The 18,616-nt window shown below is 41.7% G+C and overlaps 1 protein-coding gene across 3 annotated transcripts in view; it reads left to right on the top strand.

Moving 5' to 3' along the window:
• DCX (doublecortin) overlaps positions 1 to 18,616 on the top strand; it is a gene marked incomplete at both ends in the record, with an annotated part of 110,415 nt that overhangs the window by 9,427 nt on the left and 82,372 nt on the right. For all 3 annotated transcript variants that reach the window (XM_082681742.1, XM_082681741.1, XM_082681740.1), the window contains one exon: positions 111 to 451. In XM_082681742.1, coding sequence (XP_082537868.1) covers positions 111 to 451 — 341 coding nt within the window. The remainder of the gene's footprint in view (positions 1 to 110; positions 452 to 18,616) is intronic.

The following is an 18,616-nucleotide window of genomic DNA, read 5'->3' as shown; positions in this document are numbered from 1 at the left end:
TTTATCACCATTTTTCCAGAAGTCCTACTTCGAGGTCAGTGTGTATTAGTTTGGTTAGAATAGTCCATATACCTGCTGTTAAACTAATCACCACTTATTTCTTCCCTTAGGGGAAAGCTATGTTTGCTCCTCAGACAACTTCTTCAAAAAGGTGGAGTACACCAAGAATGTCAATCCCAACTGGTCTGTCAACGTGAAGACGTCTGCTAATATGAAAGCCCCTCAGTCCCTGGCTAGCAGCAACAGTGCCCAGGCCAGAGAGAACAAGGACTTTGTGCGCCCCAAGCTGGTGACCATCATCCGCAGTGGGGTGAAGCCTCGGAAGGCTGTGCGTGTGCTTCTGAACAAGAAGACAGCCCACTCTTTTGAGCAAGTCCTCACTGATATCACTGAAGCCATCAAACTAGAGACCGGGGTTGTCAAAAAACTCTACACTCTGGATGGAAAACAGGTAGGTGCTTCTTCCCCGGATTATACCTCTTCTCATTTGTTCTAAATGCTTGGCCGACCATCTTACACCTCGGACATCATTTCTGGTTGGGAGACTCTTCCTCTACCTCTCGTCATCCCTACCTGATATATTATGTCTCATTTGGGAGAAAGGTCTTTGCAGCAGACAAAGCAATGGACCAGGAATGTGAGGCTTTGAAATTCTATCTGTTTCTGACTTGCCAGGTAGAATGGTCACTTACAAGCTTCCTTATCTGCTAAGAAAAGATGTGTTGGAGCCTAGGTCCTACAAACTCCTTGGAATATGAATTTAGCTAGTGCATGATGCAACCTGGATCGTTCAATGTATGTGACTAGAAATGAGATTTGCCCACTCATTTCTTCTTAGATACTCTTACATTGGTATTCAGCATCCATTCTGATGAAAAGAGGTGGAAGTGACCCTCATATTCTATGACGAAGGGAAGCACTGAGGTTTCTGGTTCGTTGTCTTTGCCTCACACTAGACCACATTTTTTTCTGTCTCCCTTTCCCATGTGACATAGCTGTCTTAATCTGGTTCCACTGATGGTTTGTGTGGAAAGGGACTATTTCAGGATCCTAAAATTAGCCCAAGAAAGATGGTACCATCTGTTTCTCTCCAAATCAGGTTCTTCATGTCATTGGTTATGCTACTAAAGTGCCACCTATATTAATATCTGGGAAAGAATGCAGCCGGGCGTCTCCATCAGACAGATGCACCATTCTCTTGAGCACAGGGAGCTGTAAATATATGACAAAAAATGTTCCAAGGGAATTGGAACACTGGCTGGTTTCTTTGACTGTAAAGAGAATCCTGGTCCCTCATCAGATAAGACAAGTGTGGATTATTATCAGTCCATACTTTCTACCTCTTAAAATACCTTTGGTGTTTGAACAACTATATAGATTCTTAAAAAAAAATAGATTCACCATATCAGGATGCTGAGTGTTCAAATGCAGAACTGTGCCTCCTCCCATAATCTCTGATATATACTGTGTGCTGCAAGATTTTAAGTTTCTGGGAAAATGCAAACTCATATACGTGGTAATTTGGTTAAATGTGTGGCTTCTATCTGTTCGCCACCATTTTGTGATCTGAGAGAAACCTGGAGGTACTGGTTGTATGTGATCTGTGTTTGTTGTACCACAGCAATGGGTTTATCTGCGATGGGAAAAGTTCTAACTCCTAAGCATCTAAGAGTATCTCTTTTTTGAGGACCAAGTGTATGATGAACAGGAGCTGTCCAGGAACAGGATTAATCATCGTAAACCTCACCTCGGAGAAGTAGGGTCTAGGGATTTTATGATCAGTGGATCTTCGAGTTGAGGGTGACCCTAACTCTAGAAGCCATGACATTTAATCTCCCTCCTCTGGCAAGGATATACTCTACAATCATTTCAGTTTCATAAAACAGCCTATTTCACTGTTGAACAGCTGTGATTTTTAGAAAGATTTTTCTAACGTTAGGTATAACTCTGCTTCCCTGTACCTTCAGCCTCTTGAAGAAGTACAGGGGAAATACAAATCAAGGACGTAAGACTGGGATTTAGAAGACTTCGTTTCTAATCTGGGTATTGCCACTTACTCTGTGACGTTGGGCTAACCACGTACCTGTCCTGAGGCTCACACTTCTCCTCTGTACAAAGGGGCTAATCACACCTGCCCTACCCATGTTCACAGGATTCTCATGAAGATCGAATGAAATCACGGATATGAAAGCACTCTGTAAATCAAAACACGCAATGTAAATACATATGCATACAATTCATCATTGAGAAAATATGTAAATTGTCAGACAGTTTACATATATATTAATAAATGTTAGCACTCTTCCCCCTACTTTACCTTCATCATTCTTACCACAAATTTCCAGCATTTTGTGGGATGTACCATACCTCAGCATTCTGTGATTGTTCCTAATAATAAATAAAGGGACACCTCCGCCTCTTAGGTAAACAAGCTCCAGTCCAGTGATGGGTGGATTTTCATCCTACAGCAAGCTTTCCAACTCCTTTCAAGGATTGGTTCCCATTTCTTTGGGGAACACGTTAGGAAATGCCAGAGTATGATATGGTGTGTGTACAGACACGTCAGGGAGGAGTGCTCGAGGGAGCAGGCATCACTGGCTCTGCACATACTGTTCCTTTTCTTTTTCTTTTTTTTTTTTTTCTGGTATGCGGGCCTCTGACTGTTGTGGCCTCTCCCGTTTGCGGAGCACAGGCTCCGGACGTGCAGGCTCAGCGGCCATGGCTCATGGGCCCAGCCGCTCCGCGGCATGTGGGATCTTCCCGGACCGGGGCACGAACCAGTGTCCCCTGCATCGGCAGGTGGACTCCCAACCACTGTGCCACCAGGGAAGTCCATGTTCCTTCTCTTTAAAATGTCTCCCTCTGCCTACCCTGACCCCGGGGGTCATCTTTTAAGCCCTACCTCAAATATCATGTTATTTCTGAAAACTTCTCTGTCTCCACCATGCAAAGTTAAAGTAATCTTAACCTTTTTGTTTGTTTGTTTTTTAATGCTTAGCTCCTGATTCATGGTGGATGCTCTATAAATGTTTGTTGACATAAGGAGATTCTCACATGGCCCAGGTAGCTGTTCTGATATGTTCTGAGAAGCCCTCTGTTTTCAATGTCCCAGACACTATCCTTAGGTCTATCAGAAGACATAGGGGGGCTTCCAAAGGAGTGCATATTCCACCCCGGCAGCTCCGATCTATTACTCACTTGGAAGTCACTGAGAGCAGACTTTGAAAGCAGTTTTTCCCAGAGTGTATTCTGAGAACTGTCCCCATCTCCCCACCCCCAGGAGCTCTTCATAAAAGGGTTTTGTGGTCAAATAAAGTTGTGAAATGCTGCAAATTATATGCCTTTCTTAGAGATTCACATTGCCCATTGGCACATTAAATGTTCTGAGAAGTCCTGCAGAAAGGAAACCCATTTAATTTAGACCCAGGATTTCCCAGTCTTTTTTAACCACAAACATATGGAATACACAGATACACGCACACACGCACACATACACACACTCTCTAGGAGCACACTAGGAAATGCTGTTTACAGAATATGCTGAATGATTAGGAGCTAACTACTCTAACCTCACTGGTATGCATGGGGTAACCCACAAATCAAACATTGTTGTGTGGTTACGGCAAGGACATTAAATAACAAAATTTGGGGGTGCAAGGACAAAACCTACTAATTACAGAATAGGTGCTGAGTATACTGAAATTCGGTGCCAAATTCAAAATTTTGGAGCCCAGCCCATCTCCCAGTTCTAGTGATGACAGCCCTAATGTTAACACCTGTCAGTCACTTTGATTACTGGTGGGTATTCTTACTGCTTGGGAATATGATCTTCCTCTCTGCAGGCTGAAGGCACATGTGTTGCAATGGCTCGGACTTGCTTGGATGAGATTCCATGCCTGTCTTTGGCTAAATGTGGCACCAGGCAGAAAGGACAAAGTATGGTCAAGGCTCTTTGTTATGGAACGTTTTTATCATGAAGTCAAGGCCATCCCTTGGTTTCAGTCTTGCTCTAACTGGATCCCAAACAGACCAAATCAAGTCGTTTTCTCCCCCGTCGTTTAAATAATGATCAGTTAAAACAGCCCAGTTGATTATACCAGATTTATTGTTGCTTCTGTTCTCATGTGTACCATTTGACTGATTGACTTATGCTGACTGACAAGAAACCTGTGGACGTGGCTCTCATCTCTTTCTGTTTTTATTTTGTTCGGATGTGCTTTTGGAGCCTTTGATATTTTCAGGGCTTATGTTTTGCCGGTATAGAAGACCAGTTTCCTCAGAGATATTTGCGGTCTGTGTAGGCAGGGAAGCTAACCATCACTAGGAGGACGAGGACCCAGTTTATTCCTCACCTCAATAAGCAATTGCTAATGGAATAAGGAGTAGTTAGTAGCGCTCTGGCTACTCCCACGGGCTGTAGTGGATTTCTAGGAGGTCGGGGAAAACACGATGAAGAGTTGGATGATGCTGCATATTGGTTCACTCTCAGGTGAAGTTGTTCTTTTGATTCCTTGGCAGCTGGAGTGATTGAAGTGTGTTGACAAAATTATCCAACTATTAATTTCTATAATCAAGTCACATATGGACCTTTATGCTTAAACGTAATGGACGCATAAAAACTGGAACCCAGATTTCTGGTTCACTTGGTAGTAGTGGCTCAGTAGATACATGGTCTAGCCTTAAATTCATTTCTGTAAAGCGCAGGGCATGGTGCTTCTGTTTTTTAGAGATGCAGAGCTTTAATGACAGACGTTTAGCGTTTTGGCGTCTTACACAGGGCTACAGCTGGTCCTCACACCATCCATTTTCATGCTATACTTATTGGCATCTCTATTCTCAGTTTTGCCCATATTCAGGTTCTGTGCAGAGATTCACTGTTGCCTCAAGATCCCTGCCTAAGGGATAAGTATGGCCTTTAGGATTTGTGTTAGCTTTGTTGGGCCAGTCTTCATTTGGATGAATTTATTTTGTGTTTCTGTCTATATCTTTCTAGTACTAACTACTTGAACCAGGGATTTTAGGTCTCAGAATAACAAAAGAGGTTTAAGCTGATTCCAAGATTACCCATAGCCTCAGAAGCTAGAACAGGAGTTTTAAGAAATGTTTTGAACCAGAAGATGGTAGAATAGGAAAATGAGAGCATGAAGGATGTTTGAACTGCTGCTAAGTATTCCAGGAAAGACTTGCCCCTTCCATCTTGCTATACTAAATAACTGGGTGCTGGAAGCACAAAGGTAATTGCAGAAAACACAGGAAGACAAGTTGGATCTAACCTTGGAAATGTTGAGTGCATTTCCCAAGGTGGATGTGACTTTATTTTGTTTGTGTAGCCGGTATTTCTCCATGCCCCCCACCTCTGCCCCCTTCAGCCACATCTGGTCTTACTTATACTCCCTGGCCTCCAGGTCTCCCAGAGCCATCCCCTCTCTCCTCCTAGTGTTGTGTCCTGTTAGTCAACCTTGGCTCAATCGAAAAGACCACGTGGACATAAATTATGCCCCAAAAGGGAGGTCATTTATCATTGACCTTCGCTTGAGAAAACCAAGGCTGGAAAGGTAATGTTTGCATTACCAAAAGATCCCCCTCCTCAACCTTCCACAGATTTGATTCCTGGAGACAGGATTTGAGACGATTGGCTTGAACATGAAGTAGAAAAGAGCAAAGAAGGGAAGCAGGCTGGGCTCTTTGAAAGGAGGTAGTTTGCAAACTACCTTGCTATATGTAATATAGACTTCAAGATGTCTCACACTGAGGTAGATTTTATGCTTTAAAAGAAGGCTTAAGGGAATTTGCTGGTGGTCCAGCGGTTAGGACTCGACGCTTTCACTGCGGTGGCCTGGGTTTGATCCCTGATCAGGGAATTAAGATCCTGCAAGCCACACGGCACGGCCAAAAAAAAAAAAAAGAAAGATGGAAGTGGCCAAACATCGAATATACTGTTGTTCTTCTGGAAAGAAAAGACCAAGTGTAGTCTGGTGATTGGTTATTTCTTCAGTAATTTATCATCTTAGAGTTTTATTCTTTTTTTTTTTTTTTTTTTGCGGTACGTGGGCCTCTCACTCTTGTGGCCTCTGCCGTTGCGGAGCACAGGCTCTGGACGCGCAGGCTCAGCGGCCATGGCTCACGGGCCCAGCCACTCCGCGGCATGTGGGATCTTCCCGGACCAGGGCATGAACCCGTGTCCCCTGCATCGGCAGGTGGACTCTCAACCACTGTGCCACCAGGGAAGCCCGGAGTTTTATTCTTGATGAGATGCTCTTGGCTCTGAGCAGTGATTGAGCTGGGGCTTGGTCCTTTCACTCAAAAGCTTTGGCACAGTATTCCAGTCTCCCACACTGACTAGTCTATCAATATCCAACATTAGCATATGGAAAGAACCCTAAACTGGGATTCAAAGACCTGAGTTCTCGTCGTCACTGTGTTCTCAACTAGCTATGTGTTATGGGGGCCAATCACATCTCTTCTCTGGAGCTGTTTTTGAGATAAGTACATGACCTATAAGAGTACTTCTGTCTCCATGTTAACAGAGTATTCATCTTACAGTGTTGCTTCTGTTTAGATATTTTTCACTAAGCTGCTACTCTTCTCAATGCCCTCCACCTCTCTATGCTCCTAGGATCTCCAACCTGATATAGTAATCACCTTGGTGGATATGTTGTTTTCTAGGATGGTCCCTAAAGGTATTTGCACAGGTCTTATATTCAGATCTTTCTTGACACCTGTGATGACATGACCAAAGTATATTTTCAAACTTGTAATTTTGATTTGAACGCCTTTTCTTTCCAATGTGGATGATATGAGAAGCAGAGGGTGGAGGAATCACAAAACAAGGCAAGATGAAAGCCAGCCTGCTAACTGTCAAACATTTAACAGTGCCATTATTAAGGTGTCTTCAACATAGTGGTGCTATTTTCAGTGCTGAAAAGAATTATTGACAATGGGAGAGGTTAGCATCAGAGCTATTTCTTGAGTAAACTGAGGAGGATCATTAAGTGGGGACTGATCCAGGGATGCAGGCTGTTCCATTAGCAACCATTGAAGTAACTGGCCTCTTGTTCTTAGTTCTTTACTTTCATCTTTCTCATTATTGCCATTCCCTCAAAGTGGAAGAAAATGCGTTGTCTCCAAATATAGTTTTAAAAATAGCTTCATTGAGATATAACCTCCATACCATACAATTCACCCCTTTTGTGTACAATTCAATGGCTTTTAGTATGTTCACAGAGTTGTGTATCCGTCACCAGGATCAATTTTAGAAAATTTTCATCACCACGAAAAGAAACTCTGCACCCTTGAGACATCATGCTCCAATCCCCCAGTCCCCCCATTGCTAGGCAATCACTTATCTACTTTCTGTCTCTACAGATTTGCTCATTCTGGAATTCTAATGAATGAAATCATGCCATATATGGTCTATTGTGGCTGACTTCTTTATTTAGCGTGTTTTCAAGGTTCATCATGTTGTAGCATAGCACTACTTCATTTCTCTTTGTGGCTGAATAATATTACATTGTATGGATATACCACATTTTATTTATTTATTCATAATTTGATGGACATTTGGGTTGTTTCAACCTTTTGGCTATTAGGAATAAAGCTGCTATGAACATTCATGTTCAGATTTTTATGTGGACGTATGTCTTCATTTATCTTGGGGAAATGCCTAAGAATAGTATTGCTGGGTTACATGGTATGTATATGTTTACATTTTGAGAAACTGCCAGACTATTTTCTAAAATGGCTGCACCATTTTACATCCCTACTAGCCATGTAGGAGGATTCCAGTTTCTTCACATCTTGCCAACACTTGTTATTGTCTATCTTTTTATCAGTCATTCTAGTGGGTATAAAATGGTATCTCATTGTGTTTTTTTTTATTTGCATGTCCCTAATAACTAATGATATCAAATGTATTTTCACATGCTTATTGGATATTTGTGTATCTTCTTTGTTAAGCTGTCTATTTAGATCTTTGCCATTTAAAAAATTGAATTGTCTTCTTATTATTGAGTTATAAGAGTTCTTTATATATTCTGGATACAAGTCTTTTATCACATACGTAATTTGCAAATATTTTCTCCCAGTCTGTAGTATGTGTTTCCATCTTTTTAATGGCTGTCTTAATTTTTCAAGAGCAATTTTTTTTCATTTCGGTGAAATCCAATTAATTAATTTTTGTGTATGGTATGAGGTAAGGGTCAAGGTTTTGCTTTTCTTCCTTCCTTCCTTTTTCTTTCTTTGTTTCTTCCTTCCCTCCCTCTCTCCCTCCTCCCTTCCTCCCTCCCTCCTTCCTTCCTTCCTTTTTTTGCAAATGTACATCTGATTTTTCCAGCACCATTTGTTGAAAAGATAAGACAGGTTTTTAAAAATTTGATTTTAATCTGAGAGTTAGAAATAGCAGTGGCCCATATATCCAGCGAGTACCTTGGCATCAAAAGTTAGCAGCCAAATTCTCTGAAGTTTTCTAGAACTTCCAAGAACTGTGGATGTGAACTAATGGCACAGAAGTTTCTCCTATATAGGTGCTCTGGAACAGTGACTCAATCCAAAGCTACAAGAGTGAGGTTGGCTAAGCCTCACTAAGTAGGAAAAAACTAGAGGGCTCAAGAGAAGTGAAAAGTTCCTTGGCGGTGCCCCCCTTGCTCTAGACCCGTGATGTTCTCACCCCACACCCATCCAAACCTGCTTGTTTCCATGTCCTATCCCTTCAGGGTAGTGTTAAGCAGGATTGGGGCAGAGGAGTAAGGAGATGCCAAGAATTGCTTGGGTTACTTTTTTTTTGGTAAAAGCTTAATGGAGATATAATTCACATACCATATACTTCACCCATTCAAAGTGTATAATTCAATGATTTTTTAGTGTATTCATAGATATGTGCAGCCATTGCCATAGTCAATTTTTAAACATTTCATCATCTCTAAAGAAAATCTTATACCTTTTAGCTACCACTCTCCTACCCCCTATTTCCCATAGCCCTAAGCAACCACTAACCTACTTTCTGTATCAGTAGATTTGCCTTTACTGGGCATTTTATGCAAGTGAATCGTACAATATGTAGTCTTTGTGACTGGTTTCTTTCACTTAGCGTAATGTTTCAAGACTCATCCATGTTGTAGCATGTATTTGGATTTCATTCCTTTCTATGGATGAATAACATTCCATTATATGGATGTAGCACATTTATTTATCCATTCATTGTTTGATAGACATTTGAGTTGTTTCCATCTTTTGACTGTTATTACTAATGCTGCTAAGAACATATGTGTAAGTTTTTGTGTGGACTTTTTTTTTTTTTTTTCGGTACGTGGGCCTCTCACTGTTGTGGCCTCTCCCGTTGTGGAGCACAGGCTCTGGACGCGCAGGCTCAGCGGCCGTGGCTCACGGGACCAGCCGCTCCGCGGCACGTGGGATCCTCCCAGACCAGGGCACGAACCTGTGTCCCCCGCATCGGCAGGTGGACTCTCAACCACTGTGCCACCAGGAGAGCCCTGCACATATTTTTTTTTAACATCTTTATTGGACTATAATTGCTTAACAATGGTGTGTTAGTTTCTGCTGTATAACAAAGTGAATCAGCTATACATAAGCATATATCCCCATATCTCCTCCCTCTTGCGTCTCCCTCCCACACTCCCTATCCCACCCTCCCTATCCCACCCCTCTAGGTGGACACAAAGCACCGAGCTGATCTCCCTGTGCTATGCGGCTGCTTCCCACTAGCTATCTGTTTTACATTTGGTAGTGTATATATGTCCATGCCACTCTCTCACTTCGTCCCAGCTTACCCTTCCCCTTCCCCTGTCCTCATGTCCATTCTGTACGTCTACATCTTTCTTCCCGTGTTGCCCATAGGTTCTTCAGAACCAGTTTTTTTTAAATTTTAGATTCCATATATATGTGTTAGCATACGGTATTTGTTTTTCTCTTTCTGACTTACTTCACTCTGTATGACAGTCTCTAGGTCCATCCACCTCACGACAATTAACTCAATTTCATTTCTTTTTATGGCTGAGTAATATTCCATTGTATATCTGTGCCACATCTTCTTTATCCATTCATCCAATGATGGACACTTAGGTTGCTTCCATGTCCTGGCTATTGTAAATAGAGCTGCAGTGAACATTGGGGTACATGACTCTTTTTGAATTATGGTTTTCTCAGGGTATATGCCCTGTAGTGGGATTGCTGGGTCATAAGGTACTTCTATTTTTGGTTTTTTAAGGAACCTCCATACTGTTCTCCATAGTGGCTGTATCAATTTACATTCCCACCAGCAGTGCAAGAAAATTCCCTTTTCTGCACACCTTCTCCAGCATTTATTGTTTCTAGATTTTTTGATGATGGCCATTCTGACTGGTGTGAGGTGATACCTCATTGTAATTTTGATTTGTATTTCTCTAATGATTAGTGATGTTGAGCATCCTTTCATGTGTTTGTTGGCAGTCTGTATATCTTCTTTGGAGAAATGTCTATTTAGGTCTTCTGCCCATTTTTGGATTGGGTTGTTTGTTTTTTTGATACTGAGCTGCATGAGCTGCTCGTAAATTTTGGAGATTAATCCTTTGTCAGTTGCTTCATTTACAAATATTTTCTCCCATTCTGAGGGTTGTCTTTTTGTCTTGTTTATGGTTTCTTTTGCTGTGCAAAAGCTTTTAAGTTTCATTAGGTCCCGTTAGTTTATTTTTGTTTTCATTTCCATTTCTCTAGGAGGTGGGTCAAAAAGGACCTTGCTGTGATTTATGTCATAGAGTGTTCTGCCTGTTTTCCTCTGAGAGTTTTCTAGTGTCTGGCCTTACATTTAGGTTTTTAATCCATTTTGAGTCTATTTTTGTGTATGGTATTAGGGAGTGTTCTACTTTCTTTCTTTTACATGTAACTGTCCATTTTTCCAGCGCCACTTATTGAAGAGGCTGTCTTTTCTCCATTGTGTAGTCTTGCCTCCTTTATCAAAGATAAAGTGACCGTATGTGTGTGGGTTTATCTCTGGGCTTTCTATCCTGTTCCATTGATCTATATTTCTGTTTTTGTGCCAGTACCATACTGTCTTGATTACTGTAGCCTTGTAGTATAGTCTGAAGTAAGGGAGCCTAATTCCTCCAGCTCTGTTTTTCTTTCTCAAGACTACTTTGGCTATTTGGGTCTTTCGTGTTTCCATACAAATTGTGAAATTTTTTGTCTAGTTCTGTGAAAAATGCCAGTGGTAGTTGGATAGGGATTGCATTCAATCTGTAGATTGCTTTGGGTGGTATAGTCATTTTCACAATGTTGATTCTTCCAATCCAAGAACATGGTATATCTCTCCATCTGTTTGTATCATCTTTAATTTCTTTCATCAGTGTCTTATTGTTTTCTGCATACACGTCTTTTGTCTCCTTAGGTAGGTTTATTCCTAGGTATTTTATTCTTTTTGTTGCAATGGTCAGTGGGAGTGTTTTCTTAATTTCTCTTTCAGATTTTTCATCATTAGTGTATAGGAATGCAAGGGATTTCTGTGCATTAATTTTGTATCCTGCTACTTTACCAAATTCGTTGATTAGCTCTAGTAGTTTTCTGGTAGCATCTTTAGGATTCTCTATGTATAGTATCATGTCATCTGCAAACAGTGACAGCTTTACTTCTTTTCGATTTGGATTCCGTTTATTTCTTTTTCTTCTCTGATTACTGTGGCTAAAACTTCCAAAACTATGTTGAATAATAGTGGTGCGAGTGGGCAACCTCGTGTTGTGCCTGATCTTAGTGGAAATGCTTTCAGTTTTTCACCATTGAGGACGATGTTGGCTGTGGGTTTGTCATATATGGCCTTTATTATGTTGAGGTAAGTTCCCTCTATGCGTACTTTCTGGGGAGTTTTTATCATAAATTGGTGTTGAATTTTGTCAAAAGCTTTCTCTGCATCTATTGAGATGATCATATGGTTTTTCTCCTTCAATTTGTTAATATGGTGTATCACATTGATTGATTTGTGTATATTGCAGAATCCTTGTATTCCTGGAATAAACCCCACTTGATCATGGTGTATGATCCTTTTAATGTGCTGTTGGATCCTGTTTGCTAGTATTTTGTTGAGGATATTTGCATCTATGTTCATCAGTGATATTGGTCTGTAGTTTTCTTTTTGTGTGACATCGTTGTCTGGTTTCGGTATTAGGGTGCTGGTGGCCTCGCAGAATGAGTTTGGGAGTGTTCCTCCCTCTGCTATATTTTTGGAAGAGTTTGAGAAGGATAGGTGTTAGCTCTTCTCTAAATGTTTGATAGAATTCGCCTGTGAAGCCATCTGGTCCTGGACTTTTGTTTGTTGGAAGATTTTTAATCACAGTTTCAATTTCAGTGCTTGTGATTGGTCTGTTTATATTTTCTATTTCTTCCTGATTCAGTCTCAGGAGATTGTGCTTTTCTAAGAATTTGTCCATTTCTTCCAGGTTGTCCATTTTATTGGCATATAGTTGCTTATAGTAATCTCTCATGATCCTTTGTATTTCTGCCTTGTCAGTTGTTACTACTTTTTCATTTCTAATTCTATTGATTTGAGTCTTCTCCCTTTTTTTCTTGATGAGTCTGGCTAGTGGTTTGTCAATTTTGTTTATCTTCTCAAAGAACCAGCTTTTAGTTTTATTGATCTTAGCTATTGTTTCCTTCATTTCTTTTTCATTTATTTCTGATCTGAACTTTATGATTTCTTTCCTTCTGCTAACTTTGGGGTTTTTTTCTTCTTTTTCTAATTGCTTTAGGTGTAAGTTTAGGTTGTTTATTTGAGATGTTTCTTGTTTCTTGAGGTAGGATTGTATTTCCATAAACTTCCCTTTTAGAACTGCTTTTGCTGCATCCCATAGGTTTTGGGTTGTCATGTTTTCATTGTCATTTTTTTCTAGGTATTTTTTTTCCTCTTTGATTTCTTCAGTGCTCTCTTGGTTGTTTAGTAGTGTATTGTTTAGCCTCCATGTGTTTGTATTTTTTACAGATTTTTTCCTGTAATTGATATCTAGTCTCATAGCGTTGTGGTCTGAAAAGATACTTGATACAACTTCAAATTTCTTAAATTTACCAAGGCTTGATTTGTGACCCAAGGTATGATCTATCCTGGAGAACGTTCCATGAGCAGTTGAGAAGAAAGTGTACTCTGTTGTTTTTGGATGGAATGCCCTATAAGAATCAATTAAGTCCACCTTGTTTAATGAATCATTTAAAGCTTGTGTTTCTTTATTTATTTTCATTTGGATGATCTGTCCATTGGTGAAAGAGCAGTGTTATAGTCCCCTACTATGATTGTGTTACTGTCAGTTTCCCCTTTATGGGTTTTAGCATTTGCCTTATGTACTGAGGTGCTCATATGTTGGGTGCATAAGTATTTACAATTGTTATATCTTCTTCTTGGATTGCTCCCTTGATCATTATGTAGTGTCCTTCTTTGTCTCTTGTAATAGTCTTTATTTTAAGGTTTATTTTTTCTGATATGAGAAATGCTAAGCTAGCTTTCTTTTGATTTCCATTTGCATGGAATATCTTTTTCCGTCACCTCATTTTCAGTCTGTATGTGTCCTGAGGCCTGAAGTGGGTCTCTTGTAGACAGCATATATACGGGTTTTGTTTTTGTATGCATTCAGCCAGTCTGAGTCTTTTGGTTGGGGCATTTAATCCATTTACATTTAAGGTAGTTATCGATATGTGTGTTCCTATTACCATTTTCTTAATTGTTTTTGGTTTGTTATTGTAGGTGTTTTCCTTCTCTTGTGTTTCCTGCCTAGAGAAGTTCCTTTAGCATTTGTCGTAAAGCTGGTTTGGTGGTGCTGAATGCTGTTAGCTTTTGCTTGTCTGTAAAGCAATTTTAATTTTTCCGTCGAATCTGAATGAGATCCTTGCTAGGTAGAATAATCTTGGTTGTAGGTTTTTCTCTTTCAGCACTTTAAATGTGTCCTGCCAGTCCGTTCTGGCTTGCAGAGTTTCTGCTGAAAGATCAGCTGTTAACCTTATGGGGATTCCCTTGTATGTTATTTGTTACTTTTCCCTTTCTGCTTTTAATATTTTTTCTTTGTATTTAATTTTTGATAGTTTGATTAATATGTGTCTTGGCATGTTTCTCCTTGGATTTATCCTGTATGGGACTCTCTGTGCTTCCTGGACTTGATTGACTATTTCCTTTCCCATATTAGGGAAGTTTTCAACTATAATATCTTCAAATATTTTCTCAGTCCCTTTTTTTTGCTCTTCTTCTGGGACTCCTATAATTCGAATGTTGGTGCATTTAATGTTGTCCTGGAGGTCTCTGAGACTGTCCTCAATTATTTTCACTCTTTTTTCTTTATTCTGCCCTGTGATAGTTATTTCCACTAGTTTATCTTCCAGGTCACTTATCCATTCTTCTGCCTGAGTTATTCTGTTATTGATTCCTTCTAGAGAATTTTTAATTTCATTTATTGTGTTGTTCCTCATTGTTTGTTTGCTCTTTACTTCTTCTAGGTGCTTGTTAAACGTTTATTGTATTTTCTCCATTCTGTTTCCAAGATTTTGAATCATCTTTACTATCATTTACTCTGAATTCTTTTTCAGGTAGACTGCCTATTTCCTTCTTCATTTGTTTGGTCTGGTGGGTTTTTACCTTGCTGCTTCATCTGCTGTGTATTTCTCTGTCTTCTCATTTTGGTTAACTTACTGTGTTTGGGGTCTCCTTTCTGCAGGCTGCAGGTTCATACTTCCCATTTTTTTTGGTATCTGCCCCACGTGGATGAGGTTGGCTCAGTGGGTTGTGTAGGCTTCCTGGTGGAGGGCACTGGTGCCTGTGTTCTGTTGGATGAGGCTGGATCTTGTCTCTGTGGTGGGCAGGACCGTGTCTGGTGGTGTGTTTTGGGCTGTCTGTGACCTTATTATGATTTTAGGCAGCCTCTCTGCTAATGGGTGGGGTTGTGTTCCTGTCTTGCTAGTTGTTTGGCATAGGGTGTCCAGCACTTTAGGTTGCTGGTTATTGATTGGAGCTGGGTCTTAGCGCTGAGATTGAGATCTCTGAGAGAGCTTTCACCGTTTGATATTACATGGGGCTGGGAGGTCTCTGGTGGTCCAGTGTCCTGAACTCGGCTCTCCCACCTCAGAGATCAGGCCTGACACCTGGCCAGAGCACCAAGACCCTGTCAGGCACACAGCTCAGAAGAAAAGGGAGAGAAAGAAAGAAAGAAAGAGAGAGAGAGAGACAGAGAGACAGAGAGAGAGAGAGAGAGAGAGAGAGAGAGAGAGAGAGAGAGAGACAGGAAGGAAGGAAGGTAGAAAGAAAGAAAGTTATTAAAATAAAAAATATATTATTAAAAATAAAAAAATTAAAAAGTAATAAATAAAAGGAAGGAAGAAAGAAAGAAGAGAGCAACCAAATGAAAATACAAATCCACAAATGTTAACAAGTGCTAAAAACTATAGTTAAAAAAACAAACAAACAAACAAAAAAAACGGACATACAGAACCCTAGGACAAATGGTAAAAGCAAAGCTATACTGAAAAAACCACACAAAGAAGCATACACATACACATTCACAAAAGGAGAAAAAGGAAAAAGATATATATATAAAAGAGAAAAAAAAGAAGTGAGCAACCAAATCAATAAACAAATCTACCAATGATAATAAGCTCTACATACTAAAGTAAGATAAACATAAAACCAGAAACAGATGTAGAAAGCAAACCCCAAGTCTACATTTGCACCCAAAATCTACCGCCTCAGTTTTGGGATGATTCGTTGTCTATTCATGTATTCCACAGATGCAGGGTACATCAAGTTGATTGTGGAGATTTAATCCGCTGCTCCTGAGGCTGCTGGGAGAGATTTCCCTTTCTCTTCTTTGTTCGCACAGCACCTGGGGCTCAGCTTTGGATTCGGTTCCGCCTCTGTGTGTAGGTCACCTGAGGGCGTCTGTTTCCTGCCCCGACAGGACGGGGTTAAAGTAGCAGCTGATTAGGGGGCTCTGGCTCACTCAGGCCGGGGGGGTAGGGAGGGGTATGGAATGCGGGGCGAGCCTGCGGCGGCAGAGGCCAGCGTGACATTGCAACAGCCTGCAGTGAACCGTGTGTTCTCCCAGGGAAGTTGTCCCTGGATCACGGGACCCAGGCAGTGGCGGGCTGCACAGGCTCCCGGGAATGGAGGTGTGGATAGTGACCTGTGCTCGCACACACGCTTCTTGGTGGCTGCAGCAGCAGCCTTAGCGTCTCATGCCCGTCTCTGGGGTCTGCGCTGATAGCCGTGGCTTGTGCCTGTCTCTGGAGCTCATTTAGGTGGTGCTCTGAATCCCCTCTCTTCGCGCACCCCGAAACAATGGTCTCTCGCCTCTTCGGCAGCTCCAGACTTTTTCCTGGACTCCATCCCGGCTAGCTGTGGTGCACTAGCCCCTTCAGGCTGTGTTCACGCAGCCAACCCCAGTCCTCTCCCTGGGATCTGACCTTCGAAGCCGGAGCCTCAGCTCCCAGCCCCCGCCTGCCCAGGCGGGTGAGCAGACAAGCCTCTTGGGCTGGTGAGTGCAGGTCGGCACTGATCCTCTGTGCAGGAATCTCTCCGCTTTGCCCTCCGCACCCCAGTTGCTGCGCTCTCCTCCGTGGCTCCAAAGCTTCCCCCCCGCCACCCCCTGTCTCCACCAGTGAAGGGGCTTCTAGCGTGTGGAAACCTTTCCTCCTTCACAGCCCCCTCCCAGAGGTGCAGGTCCTGTCCCTATTCTTTTGTCTCTGGTTTTTCTTTTTTCTTTTGCCCTACCCAGGTACGTGGGGAGTTTCTTGCCTTTGGGGAGGTCTGAGGTCTTCTGCCGGCATTCAGTAGGTGTTCTGTAGGAGTTGTTCCACGTGTAGATGTATTTCTGACGTATTTGTGGGGAGGAAAGTGATCTCCACGTCTTACTCCTCCACCATCTTCAAGCTATCTCCCCAAAGCTTCTTAACTTTAAAACCAGACCCCCAGTCCATCTATTAGAGAGCATCTGTTTTTTCTAGATTTACAATACTTTTATTCTTGATACCACAGACTCTACCCTTTCCAGGACTTGTGATATTAGCTCCTGAGGAAAAAAAAAAACAACCAGCTTGGATATAGGGAGACACTGTAGTTCTGTATTATTAGCTCAGTGGTCTTTATCCGGGGCAGTGTTGCACCCCCCAGGAGGCATTTGGCAATATCTAGAGACATTGTTGGTTGTCATAAATGAGGGTGGGGTGCTACTGACGTCTAGTTGGTAGAGGCCGGGGATGCTGTTAAACATCCTGCAACGCACAGAACAGTTCCCTACAACAAAGAATTATCTGACCCAAAATGTCAGTAGGGCTATGGTCGAGAAACTGTGTTACAGGATAAGGTGCAAGGCAGACATGGCAGAAGGTGAATCTGAGAGGAAGTCAAGGGCAGGATTCAGGAATAACCTTGTAAACTATGTTAAGGAGCTTGGATGTTATCCTATAGGGATAGAAACCACTGAAGGATTTTAAGCAGAGGAATAACATGATCAGATTTGCAGTTTGGGTTAGTCACTCTGTTGTTCTGGATTTGAGGAAGACGAAACCAGTAGGGAGACCAGGTAGGAGGTTGTGTGGTAGTATAGGAAAGAAAATAGAAGGATCTAAACCCAGGCAGTGGTAGTAGACATAGAATTTGAGGGTGTGTTATTTTTCTACTGCTGTGTAATAAATTACTACAAATGTAGCCATTTAGAGCACCAGCCATTTATTATCTCACAGTTCTGTAGGTCAGAGTTAAAGCAGACTTGACTGGGTTCTCTGTTTAGGGTCTCACAGGGCTAACGTCACAGTGTCAGATGGGCTGAGCTTTTATTGGGAGGCTCTGAGGATGAATCTTGGTCCAAGCTCATCCAGGTTTTTTCGGCAGAATTCAGTTCCTTGACCTGTAGGTCTGAGGTCCCCATTTCCTTGCTGATGGTTAGCTGGGAGCCATTTTCAGCTTCTAGAGGCTACCAACATTCTTGGCTTTCTCTATCTTCAAGCCATCAAAGGTACATCAAATCCTTCTCATGCTCAGAATCTCTCTAATTTCCCCTTCTGCCACCAGTCAGAGCAAACTCTCTGCTTTTAAAGGGCTCATGTGATCAGATTGCTCCTACCTGGATAATCTCCCCCTTGACTAACCGGAAGTCAACTGATTTTTAGCCCTGCTTACGTCTGAAATGTCCCCTTTTGCCATGTAACATAATGTAATCATAGAAATAACATATCATATTCACAGGTTCCTACCATACTCAAGGGGAGGAGATTATACAAGGGCAAGGATCATTCTTAGAATTTTGCCTACCATAGGTGAGGGAGTCAGGTGACTCTGATGTTTATGGCTGAGATGTACAGGTGGATGGTAGAACCATTCAGTAGAGTAGGGAAATCCAGGGCAAGAAGCAGAGCTTAGATATATTGAACTTGGGATGCCTTGTTACGTCTAAGTGGAGTCTCCAAGATGTAGTGGTATATATGGGTCTGGAATCAGGAGAGAGTTCTAGGTTGGAGATACAGATTTTGGAATAACCTGCAAACAGTTGTGGTTAAAATTAGGCAAGTAGATGAGCTCACCAAGGGTTCATGTGAGAAGTTGTTCCAGGAAAAGACCATGGGGGAGATTTGCATTAAGGGCATATGGGTAGGAGGAGCCCAGGAATTG

This window comes from Grampus griseus, assembly GCF_964374135.1.
Source record: "Grampus griseus genome assembly, chromosome: X".
In the NCBI taxonomy this organism is placed as follows: Eukaryota; Metazoa; Chordata; class Mammalia; order Artiodactyla; family Delphinidae; genus Grampus; species Grampus griseus.
This window is presented reverse-complemented; position numbering and strand designations above follow the sequence as displayed.